At 38.8% G+C, this 13,460-nt stretch overlaps 1 protein-coding gene across 2 annotated transcripts in view; it reads left to right on the top strand.

Annotated features, from left to right (window-relative positions):
- Nucleotides 1-13,460, top strand: part of il1rapl1a (interleukin 1 receptor accessory protein-like 1a) — a 650,628-nt gene that overhangs the window by 566,540 nt on the left and 70,628 nt on the right. For both annotated transcript variants that reach the window (XM_061879367.1, XM_061879366.1), the window contains exon 7: nucleotides 6,713-6,845. In XM_061879367.1, the coding sequence (XP_061735351.1) occupies nucleotides 6,713-6,845 (133 nt within the window). The remainder of the gene's footprint in view (nucleotides 1-6,712; nucleotides 6,846-13,460) is intronic.

Here is a 13,460-nt window from a genome sequence, read left to right as displayed (position 1 = left end):
GACACGAGAGTGTCAGCCGGGTACTCCGGTGCCAGACCGAAGGTTGTCTGACGCTGCAACAATGTATGGGGTGGACACAAGTGTTGCGTAATCACCACTGTGTACAGGCACTGAAACAACAAAATGAATGTATTGAAAACACCCCCGCCACACACGCCATGCAGTATAATATGACTAATACTATAAATCAGTGGTCCCCAAACTTATTGACTCGGGGGCCGCATTGGGTTAAGATAATTTAGCCGGGGGCGGGGATATATATATATATATATATATATTAGGGCTGCGAATCTTTGGGTGTCCCACGATTTGATTCAATATCGATTCTTGGGTCACGATTCGATAATATATCGATTTTTTTCGATTCAACGCGATTCTCGATTCAAAAATGATATTTTTCCGAGTCAAAACGATTCTGTATTCATTCAATACATAGGATTTCAGCAGGATCTACCCCAGTTTGCTGACATGCTAGCAGAGTAGTAAATTTTTTTTAAAAAGCTTTTGTAGTTGTAAAGGACAATGTTTTATCAACTGATTGCAATAATGTAAATTTGTTTGAACTATTAAACGGACCAAAAACATGACTTATTTTATTCTTGTGAAAACATTGGACACAGTGTGTTGTCAAGCTTATGAGATGCGATGCAAGTGTAAGCCACTGTGACACTATTGTTCTTTTTTTTTTTTTTATAAATGTCTAATGATAATGAGGGATTTTTAATGACTACTATGCTGAAATTATAACTAATATTGATACTGTTGTTGATAATATTAATTTTTGTTTCACTACTTTTGGTTTGTTCTGTGTCATGTTTGTGTCTCCTCTCAATTGCTCTGTTTATTGCAGTTCTGAGTGTTGCTGGGTCAGGTTTGGTTTTGGAATTGGATTGCATTATGGTATTGCTGTGTAGTGGTTTGTTGGATTGATTTAAAAAATGAATAAATAAATAAATGAATTGAAAAAAATCAACAACAAAAAAAATGATTTTTTTAAAAATAAGAATCGCACAATGTATTCCATTCGTATTCGAATTGATTTTTTCCCTCACCCCTAATATATATATATATATATATATATATATATATATATATATATATAGATATATATATAGATATATAGATGTATTCACAAATATATACATGCAAACATACATATTTCTTGCGCACTAATTGACTTAGTTGACTGAAAACATAACATCAGGTGCGCACTCCATCGATGGAAAAATGCATTTTTAGACAATATAATTAGCCTGAGCGGCTAGGAGATAGAGTAACAAGCAATAGAAAATCAGTCATAAAGGACAGATTTTTTTTTAAATAATCAAAAATAATTTTTTGTATTTTTTTTTAACTTGGGACTTCCCGCAGGCCGGAATTTGGACGCTGGTGGGCCGGATCCGGGGGCTTGGGGACCCCTCCTATAAATCCCCTTAAGGCCTTAGTGGCCACATGCGTGGACAGCACCTTTTAGCTCTTATTTCCAAATTCGTGTACACTACTGAATTGGGGTCTTTTGCCGACATATATGCTGACTTATACTGCTATCTGATGGTGTCAGAAGAGTATGACATACAATGGAATTTGGGTAAAAAAAGGTGTAAAAACGAAAAATTGCATGTCACTACACATGAAGTACACATTTGTGTACTTATGGACTAAGTACATCATATAAAAAGATGATTTTTTTGTTTTTAGTCTAATTAGGGTCCAATAAGCCCAAATAGCAAAGAGAAATAAAAAAAGCATGTAGACCATGAGTGTCAAACTCAAATACAGAGTGGGCCAAAATTTAAAACTGGACACATTGGTGTCCGGGTGGATATCTGGAGAAATTCAGGAGAATGGTTGCTTTGGGGGATTTTTGGGAGGGGCACTGAACTTCGGGAGTCTCCCGGGAAAATCGGGAGGGTTGGGTACTAGCGGTGATTGCGGTGTTACAGCGCCACCGCCGCTTTATAATACTGGCGGGCCAGCTCTAATGTTAACTTGATATTGCCTCAAGGGCCAAATGAAGTTACACGGCGGGTCAAATTTGTCCCGCCGTGTAACTTGGCCCGCGGGCCAGAGTTTGACACCCATGATGTAAACAAACAGCTTGGGCCTTATGAGGTTTGCAGTGGTTCTCCAGCATTTTTTCCATTAAGTACTATCATGTTCGGTGGTCCAGATTATGTTTTTTGTTATTTTCTGTTGTTTTGAACTCCATTAGTTCCCGTTTTTTGATGCACTCTTGTTTGTTTTGGTTGCCATGGTGACTTATGATTTTCACCTGCCGCTGGTGTTCGGACACTCACCTGGCTCTAATCATGAAATTATTCAAACCGCCCTTGCCATGCAGTCGGGCTGGCGACGTTGCTAGTTTTCATGCCATAGTTCATGCTGCTCCTTTCATTGTCAGTTCACGCTGCTCTGTTCATGAGTTGGTTCATGCTGCTTGTTTTCATGCCACAGTAAGTCTTGTTTTTTCCAAGCCATAGTTTATGTTGTTTGTTTCATGCCACAGTTTTGTGTTTTTTCCACGCCGTAGTTTATGTTTGTTCTTATTTTGAGTCGGATAATTAAATCATGTTCCTACCTTCACGCCTGGTCCAGAGTAGTCCGTTTGCATCCCGGGAGAACAAACCCCTCAGCAAGCTGCGACTCCCACGTCTTGACAAGTACCACCTCAGAAAAAACACCATGATGACCAACATGGAAATACAGTAGTGTAGTAGGCCTAAGTCAGGTGTCGGAAACCCAAAATGTTAAAAGAGCCATATTGGACCAAAAATTTAAAACATTTTGGACTTAAAAATATTAAAAATTTGGACTTAAAGAGAAAGTCCAACTGGAGCGGCAGCGCCAAGCAAGTGTCATGTCATGCTTGCTGCAGCTCGCCTCTTTCGTTGAGGACAGTGAAGGACACAGTTAGAGTCTACAAAGATATAAAAAACAAGTACAGTCTATAATAACACCAGAAAAAAATTGCTACATATATTTGTAGTCGTTTTGGATTTTTTTTTTTAAGTCTGGTAACACTTGAAAAATGCTCAAAGTATGCTGCAAAATGATATAAAAATATATGTTAATACTAATTATTAATAACATTTGTTTTTAAATGTATGTATACATTTTTTAGCCTTGTTGAACCTTTTAAAAAAAATAATATCCATCCATCCATCCATTTTTCTACCGCTTGTCCCGTTCTAGATCGTGGGGGGTGCTGGAGCCTATCTAAGCTGCATTTGGGCGGAAGGTGATGTACACCCTGGACAAGTCGCCACCTCATCACAGGGCCAACACAGATAGACAGACAACATTCACACTCACATTCACACACTAGGGCCAATTTAGTGTTGCCAATCAACCTATCCCCAGGTGCATGTTTTTATCATGGCAAATTATGTGATGATGTCATAGTAAACACATCCATAACCACGCCCCCACCACCACAGGCTTCTTGGCAATCTAGGAGAAAACCCATAATTTGCTACGCCAAAAAAAACGGCGGGAGTGCTTATATCTCAAATTGCTGCTGGTAACTTAAAGCATGACAGTTAGCGGAGACACTATTCACGGACTGTGTATAATATAGTCAGGAATAGTCATGGATGCAAAGGTTTCTGGGTATTCGCTGTGTTGCGTTTATGTTGTGTTACTGTGAGGATGTTCTCCCGAAATGTGTTTGTCATTCTTGTTTGGTGTGGGTTCACAGTGTGGTGCATATTAGTATGAGTGTCAAAGTTATTTATATCACAACCTTCAGTGTACTCTGTGTCACCCAGTATGCCTTGCAGTCGTGTACATGTATCTGTGGAAGCCAAATACAACTGGCATGATGTCTGTACATGTTGTAGAAGGCGTTAAAGGCAGTGGCTTCATGGCACGCCCTTATTACTGTTATATGGGTGACCACCAGCGGTTATTCGCGAGAATGGTTGCGGCTCCCATTGTCTTCTTTATTTTGTGAATCGCGTCAAAATGTAGAGGGCGCTAAAAGCAGAGCCATCACGGCCCACCCTCAATATTGTTGTCCGAGTGAAAATCGAAAAATGTTGACCACGGGTGATGTCCGGAAGAGGCTCCGAGAACCGGAATCCCCCCGTAACAATCGTGGGGGTTGGCGATTGTGCAGCTGAGCCACATCAATGTGGCCAAAGAGCCGCGGGTTGCCGACCCCTGCACTAGACTATGACGTTATGTAGAGGACCACAAAATGTCAGCCAGCGGGCTGCAAGTTTGAGGCCCAAAAATACCAGAAAAGGTCACTAAATAAGTCACGAGTTGCTTGAGAAATGCGATCTAGAGAGGTCCGAAAACTCTCTGAATATTTCTCAACACCAACCCCGCCTGCTGTGTCTTCTTATTCTCTAGCAGAGGTGTGTTGATGACAAGGGCGAATAGGTAGCACCAAATGTACTGTATCTGTGGCGGTCAAACAGCCATAACTTAACTCCAAGTCTTCTATTTTTGTATTTTAACTTTAATTTAGACAAACTGAAAACGTTATGTTTGTGCTGTTCATCAGGGATAAGTAGATGATAATACGAAGTGTGTTTAAAAATACTGTAAGTACAGTGTGTATTATTACCCTAAATGTTGGATATAAATATTTAATAGATATATCGTAGTGAGTGAGAAGATCCACAAGAGGAACACCAGTCTTCTTAATCAAATTTATGTAGTGCAGTAAGAATGAAATGCACATATACAACGATTTGGACAACAACACTGACATTCAATTTATGAATGCATTAAAGATGATTCACTGCCAAATTAAGTAACAACAAAAGTTTGTTTTTAGTCGGTCCAAGCAAGCCATCAAAATGTATTCAATCCACTATAAAAGAGACACTTTTATAACTTTTCAGCTTTTACTTGGAGGATTAAAGTAGTTCCTAAAGTATTGTCGACACTAAAGGAGCAGTCAGCGTTTTCTCACAGCCTCTGAGGAAAGGCATCGCCGCAAGAGTCGAGGCAGATTTAAGCACACCTTAAAACCTTACGTAAGCGCGGGAGGACTCTGCATCACCTGTTAGCTATTGTTCCTGCAGAATCAAGCAGAAATCGCCCCCTAGTGTTTGGGAGGCACACTGTGTTTGGCCAATGATGGAATTAGAGCTTCTAAACTGACAATGAACAGTAAAGTGTGAAAACTGAGAGGCAACAATAGCAGGAATCAGACCATATAAAAGTACAAAACACAAAACCAGTGAAGTTGGCATGTTGTGTAATTCATGAATAAAAACCGAATATACAATGATTTGCAAATCCTTTTGAACTTATATTCAATTGAATAATTTTTGTGTACTAATTATCATTAACTTAGAATTTAATGGCAGCAAAACATTGCAAAAAAGTTGGCACAGAGGCATTTTTACCACTGTGTTACATGGACTTTCCTTTTAACAACAATCAGTATATGTTTGGGAACTGAGGAGACCAATTTTTGAAGCTTTTCAGGTGGAATTCTTTACCATTCTTGCTTAAATTGTTCAACAGTCCGGGGTCTCCATTGTGGTATTTTAGGCCTCATAATGCGCCACACATTTTCGATGGGAGACAGTTCTGGACCGCAGGCGGGCCAGGAAAGTACCCGCACTCTTTTATTACGAAGCCACGCTGTTGTAACGCGTGGCTTGGCATTGTCTTGCCGAAATAAGCAGGGGCATCCATAATAACGTTGCTTGGATGGCAGCATATGTTGCTCCAAACCCTGGATGTACCTTTCAGCATTAATGGTGCCTTCATAGATGTGTAAGTTACCCATGTCTTGGGCACTAATGCACCCCCATACCATCACAGATACTGGCTTATGAACTTTGCGCCTATAACAATCAGGATGGTTCTTTTCCTCTTTGTTCCAGAGGACACGACATCCACAGTTTCCAAAAACAATCTGAAATGTGGACTCGTCAGACCATAGAACACTTTTAGACTTTGCATCAGTCCATCTTAGATGAGCTTGGGCCGAGCGGAGCCGGTGGCATTTCTGGGTGTTGTTGATAAATGGCTTTCACTTTGCATAGTAGAGTAGTAACTAAGTTGCACTTAGTTACTGACAGTGGTCTTCGGAAGTGATCCTGAGTCCATGTGGTGATATCCTTTACACACCAATGTCGTTTTTGATGCAGTACACCCTGAGGGATCGAAGGTCACGGGCATTCAATGTTGGTATACAGCCTTGCTCCTTACGTGCCGTTATTTCTCCAGATTCTCTGAACCTTTTGATGATATTACAAGCTGTAGATGGTGAAATCCCTAAATTATTTGCCATATCTGGCTGAGAAATGTTGTTCTTAAACAATTTGCTCACGCATTTGTTCACAAAGTGGTGACCATCGCCCCATCCTTTTTTGTGAATGACCGAGCATTTCATGGAAGCTGCTTTTTTAACCCAATTATGGCACCCACCTGTTCCCAATTAGCCTGGTCACCTGTGGGATGTTCCAAATAAGTGTTTGATGAGCATTCCTCAAATTTCTCAGTCTTTTTTGCCACTTGTGTCAGTTTTTTTGAAACATGTTGCAAGCATCAAATTCCAAATGAGCTAATATTTGCAAAACATGACGTGTTCCTGTTCGGTTTTGTACTAAATTACCTTTTATGTTGTGTTTAAAATGTTTGCATTCGTTGTCTGAAGCAACAAGAAACGTACTTTGTGGAATAGCATGTATCGATGTCGTGACGTTATAAGAGGTGTCTAAATGTGCTCTCCGCTCTTTTGCAGGAGGAGCTCTCAACCTGACGTGTCGAGCCTTTTTCGGCTACAGCGGGGACGTCAGCCCACTCATCTACTGGATGAAAGGAGATAAGTTCATCGAGGATCTGGACGAGGAGCGAGTGCAGGAGACAGAAATCAAGTAAGGAAAAACTTTTCCACACACAAACCAGCGACTTCTCCCCATGTGATTCAGAACTTGTTTTTCCGGAACACACACTGCTCACCTGGTGTTACCAAGCGTTTTTTTTACAATACATACTACTACTTTAAAATTATATTGAAAACATTGTTGGTGTTTTTTTCTAAATTGTCCTTTCCAAAAACAGGTCTTGAAAAACAGGAGGGCGCCATATATTTTGCGGTGTCTTATATTTCGGACAGGGCAGTATTATGTTATAACAACAAAACTATGGAGGGTGAAATGGGACAAAATGTAATCAATAAATAAATTTTTTTTAAATTAATTAAATGTGTATTTGATTAGAATTAAATACATAAATGTGGTTTTAATGTATTTTATTGAATGATGTAATTTTTTATCATTCAAATAATTATTAAATGAATAATAATTAAATACAAATAAATCATAACTAAATTATTAGTATTAAAATTACTTTTATTCATGACGTATTTGTTTTTTTAAATAATTATTTCAGGGCCTTATCAATTACTTCACCAGTTATTTTATTATTTCATTAACCTGTTTATTAGATCATTTATTAGATCTTTTTTTTTTACAGTACCAGGCAAAATTATACACTTGTATTAAAAAATGTAATTAATGCAACTAAATTAATAATAAAAAAAATTTATTATTTCATAATGTATTTAATTATTTAATTAATTGTTATACAACAAAATTAATAATGATATAATGTTTATTATTTCATGAAGTATTTGATTTTTTGATTATTTTTTTCAGGGTTTAATTCATTATTTCATCAGTTATTTATTTATTTATTTATTTCATTAACCTGTGTGACAGAACTTCAATCATTTTTTTTTTTTTTTTTTTTTTTTTTTTTACGGTACCAGGGAAAAGTTTAGAGACACCTGCCATTGCACACTTGTGTTATAAGATTTAATTAATACAACTAATTTAATAATACTAAAATTATTATTATTTATATTCAATTATTTGGTGAATTATAATACAATTAGATTAATACAACTGAATCAAAAATACTATATTTATTATTATTTTATGATGTATTTGACTATTTGATTATAGGTAATTATTCATTTTTTTAAACTGTGTGGCAGCCCTTCATAAATGTATTTTATCTTGTTTTACAGTTCCAGTCAAAAGTTTGTTAAATGAGAAAGTTTTGGTTTACATTGACTTAATGCTAGCATAAAATGTGTGTTTGGGCTGTGTGAGCGCTCCTTCTGCTGCGACACACTTTAAACCTTCATTTTCTGTATTGGATATGTGACAGCACTTGGCTGGCGACTGCAGTTAAGGTGGAGACATATAATCAATGCAACAGAGTAGTATGCAAATGTACTGTGCTACTGAAGCAACATGTATTTTCTTCATTCAAACTCATGAATAGCGATCCAAAGCGGCAAGTCAAGTCAACATTATAGCAAAATAGATGGAAAGTGAGCAGCTGCTCGGAATGAAGCGAGTGCATCTGTGGGAAAATTGTCGGTTCCATCCGGGGCGTAATGTGGAGTCAATAGGCTGAAACATTGCAAACCATTTGATTTCTGCACCGTAACTCCTCAGGATGGATGGGAAGCTCAGCTCGGAAGGACTAGGCTTCGGGGACATTTTCTGTTTGGAGAATGGTTATTGGGACGAGACACTAGTGCAGTGTTTTTCAACCTTTTTTGAGCCAAGGCACATTTTTCGCGTTGAAAAAATCCGGAGGCACACAACCAGCAGAAGTCATTAAAAAAACAAAACTCAGTTGACAGTAAAAAGTTAAACCGTAACCAACCATGCATCACTGTAGTTCTTGTCTCAAAGTAGGTTTAGGTGCAACTTGGAAAACTACTGTCACAACCTGTCACATCACGCCCTGACTTATTTTGAGTTTTTTTTCTGTTTTCCTGTTTGTAGTGTTTTAGCTCGTCTTGCGTTCCTATTTTAGTGGGGGGGTTTTCAGTTTTTTTGGTGTTTTCCTGTAGCAGTTTCATGTGTTCCTTTGAGTGATATTTCCCGCATCTACTTTGTTTTCGCAATCAAGAATATTTCCGTTGTTTTTATACTTTTTTGTGGGGACATTGATGATTGTCATGTTAAGTTCGGATGTACATTGTGGACGTCGTCTTTGCTTCACAGTAAGTCTTTGCTGTCATCCAGCATTCTGTATTTGTTTACTTTGTAGCTAGGTCAGTTTTAGTTTGTTCTGCATAGCCTTCTCCAAGCTTTGATGCCTTTTCTTAGGAGCACTTACCTTTTGTTTATTTTTGGTTTAAGCATAAAACACCTTTTTACCTTCACGCTGCCTACCGCTGTTTCCGACATCTACAAAGCAATTAGCTACCGGCTGCCACCTAATGATATGGAAGAGTATTACACTGTTACTCTACGGAGCGCTAGACAGCACCGACACTCAAAAACAACACATCTTTTGCAGACTATATTTATTGGTTTTCAAAAAATATTTTTAACCAAAATACGTGAAATAAGATAATCTCCCACGGCACAACAGACTGTATCTCACAGCACAATAGTGTGCCGCGGCACAATGGTTGAAAAACACTGCACTAGTGCACTTACTTTTAGTGTTGTGGGCCCCCGTCTCCACAAAGGAGAGGAGGACAGAGCAGAAAAGAGAGGGCAGATCAACTGGTCTAAAAGGAGGGCCTATTTAAAGGCTAGAGTATACAAATTAGTTTTAAGACGGGACTTTAATGCTTCTATAGTGTCAGTAGTGTTTTATTGACATACTCGTCAACACTCCTCTGGAAAACAACTGTATTTTGCCCTTCTTGCCCTTAGCGCCCCCTCCTGCTTTAATTTTTTTTTCTAATAAATAAATATTGTTTTTTTAATTAATAAAAAAACATATATATATATTCATTCAATTAAATAAAACTATAAAAAATAAAGTAAATTAAAAATAATACAAATAAATTATATATATATATATATATATATATATATATATATATATATATATATATATATATATATGGTATTTTCCCATAATTTGATGTAAATTGTTTCACCTTTTGTTAAAAAAAAAATAAGTTTTGTTACAAAGACCAACATTTCCCATTTTTACCCTTATTTTCAAATTCTCATTTCATTTGCTTTTTGAACCTAATATATGGCAGCCCTGAATATAAGCCCTGAACTCAGGGTTTAGAAGAATTTAAGCCCTGAATATAAGACTCACCGTGACTGCGTGGGTTCCCTCCGGGTTCCCCAGCTTCCTCCCACTTCCAAAGACATGCACCTGGGGATAGGTTGATAGTGTGTGAATGTGAGTGTGAATGTTGTCTGTCTATCTGTGTTGGCCCTGCGATGAGGTGGCGACTTGTCCAGGGTGTACACCGCCTTCCGCCCGAATGTAGCTGAGATAGGCTCAAGCACCCTCCGCGAGCCCCAAAGGGACAAGCGGTAGAAAAATTGATGGATAGTTCCTAGACTGACTTTTATGTATCAATAGAAACCATACTTGCCAACCTTGAGACCTCCGATTTCGGGAAGTGGGGGGTGGGGGGTGGGTGTGGTCGGGGGTGGGGCGGAGGCGTGGTTAGGGGCGTGGTTGGGGCGGGGGCATGGTTAAGAGGAGTGGCATATAATTCACCAACTCGAGTATTTCATATATATTTCATATATATACAGTATATATATAAATATATATATGTATATATATATATACACATATATATATATATATATATATATATATATATATATATATATATATATATATACATATATATATATATATATATATATATATATATATATATATATATGTATGTATAAAATTCTTGGCTTTCAGTGAGTTCTAGCTATATATATTTATTTTATTATATATATAAATAAAATAAAAAGTTGAATTTCAGACGGCACTTATCAAATACACAGTAATAAAAACACAGTTGTTCTACTAACTGTACTGTGCTTGCTGGTTACTAAAAAACAACAACAACACTTACCTTTCACTATTTGTGTAACCTTTGTTCTGCCATCTGCGTACTGGCGAGCGATCTCCGAATCCGGGAACATCCTTCACGGATTCGTTGTAGACATCCACAAATGAGAACGGGATGTTGCTTTCAGCTATCAGCATAGCCATCTTTGTCTCAGCATAAGATAAACCATCAGGTCTCCATTTTGCGAGGTGGGCCATAATACTGGGTTGTGAACGATGCTGCGCTGCGGACGCTTTGTGCTTTGCTGACTACCCCTTCCCCTTCGAACTCTCCTGGATAAACTGAAACTCTTGTTTCCAATTGTTCTGGAACTTGCAAGCGTATTTCTTAATTTTGCTCATCGACGGTGTAATATATTGGGTTGGAGTCAATAACCAGGCGACTGTGGGCTTCAGAACAAACTTCCTAATGCATGTTCCTTGACTGCGCTTAAATGTAGAATATATTTACATTCTATTCTATGTACAGTAAATGGCAGAATTGTCCTGTTTAAGAGGGTCACAACATTGAGTCAGGTTCTAATGGAGCTGGAGTGGGCGTGGCTTCCAGCTCCGTCTGAATTTCGGGAGATTTTCGGGAGAAAAACCCTCTTTTTAGATGTTTTTATGAAAAAAATAAATCTGTCTTACAGTATATGTGGGTCAGAAAGGTAATACTATGACAAATGTTTAGTGTATTTTTACATGTCTATGTCCTTTTTAAACGTTAAAATATTACCTTTAAGTTAATAAAGGTTTTATGCAGCATCCGTGAACAGACAGCTGTTAAACAGAACGTTCCAGTCTCTTTCCAGGGCAGTAGGGAAACTTCCACCTAACACAAAAAATAAAAAATCCCCACTTTCCTGCTCGCTCTCTCAAAGATGTCCAAAATGAGCTCATTTCCAATGGGTCTTCTTCGGTGGTGCCATAGAACACATTTTAAACAAGTCCATTCACCGCTCCGTGTGCATGTTTCCCATTAGAGCTGTTTGGAGAGGCTGCAGCTCTGGGGAGACAGCAACTGTCAGATGGTTAACAACCACCATTTTTCACATCGGCGCCGCTTCTGCTATCTCCCTCTCTGCACCCACCTAACGCGGCATACAGATGGGCGGGAGAGGACGAGGGCGGCGGATGAGAGATTGCGAGAAGGTTGGCGAAAGGGAGAGAGCGTAACGAAGACGCGTATGGGACGTGTTGGTGCTGCAGCGTGAATACGGGGAGGGAAATAAATCTCCTTTTAAGCAACACACTTCTCTACAACTCACAGGATTCCCCCAAGATCAAAAGCATATTGAGGCTCGTTCAAATTTGAGATTCTGTACTTTGGTCCGGACCAAAAATAAAACAGAGATACTTTGCTGGTCCGTACAGTGTTGGGTTGTACGGTATACCGGGATTAGTGTAGTACCGCAATTCTAAGGAATCATATTTGGTACTATACCACCTCTGAAAAGTACCTGTCATGCACTCCCCCTGCGCCACCGTCATTGTCACTTGTGTCATCGCTGGTTTACGAGCAGAGGCGCATGTTCGGCAGTGAACAATCACAGAGTACTTACATGCAGACACAGGTTGATAAACTGAAATGGGAGAACGGACGCATTTTGGCTTAAAACTAACGATAAAGGTGAAGTTATGACACTGAAACGCCCACCGGAAGAGGTGCTTTCGACATGGCTAGCTCGCTAGCGGCTAAAGTCCAGCCCCAGTCGCCAGTGTTTTAGCTACTTCTAAATCCCTAATCCTCGCCTCCATGGCGACAAATAAAGTGTATTTCTTACAAGTATCCTTGCAGGACAAGGAATAGCTAAACATGCTTCACTACACACCGTAGCTCACCAGCGTCAAAATGTAAACAAACGCCATTGGTGGATCGACACCTGACATCCACTGTAATGATACCAAGGACAGGAGCATATGTAGTTGACACTACTATGATTACGTCGATCCATCCATTTTATACCGCTTGTCTCTATAATAACATTTAAAATATTAGTATAAAATAATAAATCCGAAAGTGAAATTACAATGTATGGTATTGATGATCATTCGGAGACCTTTAACATATCATGTAATATATATCAGTACAGTCAATTAGGATGTTTGGTTGGTGTGAATTTTGGAACATAAGGAATTGTTATTCGTAATTATGTTGCACACAAACCTATTTAAGTGACGGACTGTAAACCAGTGTTGACAGCCACGGACGTATATGTGTTTATTACACTGAACAAAATACAAACGCAACACTTTGGAAGCTGGAGTACCCGGAGAGAACCCACGCAATCAAGGGAAAACATGCAAACTCCACATAGAAAGATCCCAAGCGCAGGATCAAACCCAGAACCTTCGTATTGTGAGGCCGACGCACTAACCCCTCTCCACCGTGCTACCCCGAGTTGAACTCAAAGATGTAAAACTTTTACTACGTACAAAAAATACCTATTCCTCCCAAACACTGTTCGCAAATCTGTCCAAATCGGTGTTAGTGAGCATTTCATCTTTGCCAAGGTAATCCATCCCACCTCACAGGCGTGGTATATCAAGACGCTGATTATTGCACAGGTGTGCCTTAGGCTGCTGACAATAAAAGGTCACTCTGAAATGTGCAGTTTAATCACACAGCACAATGCCACAGATGTTGTGAG

The sequence above is a fragment of the Nerophis ophidion genome, linkage group LG19 (genome assembly GCF_033978795.1).
Source record: "Nerophis ophidion isolate RoL-2023_Sa linkage group LG19, RoL_Noph_v1.0, whole genome shotgun sequence".
Lineage (NCBI taxonomy): Eukaryota > Metazoa > Chordata > Actinopteri > Syngnathiformes > Syngnathidae > Nerophis > Nerophis ophidion.
Note: the sequence above shows the minus strand (reverse complement) of the source record. Positions and strands in the feature narration are given on the sequence as shown.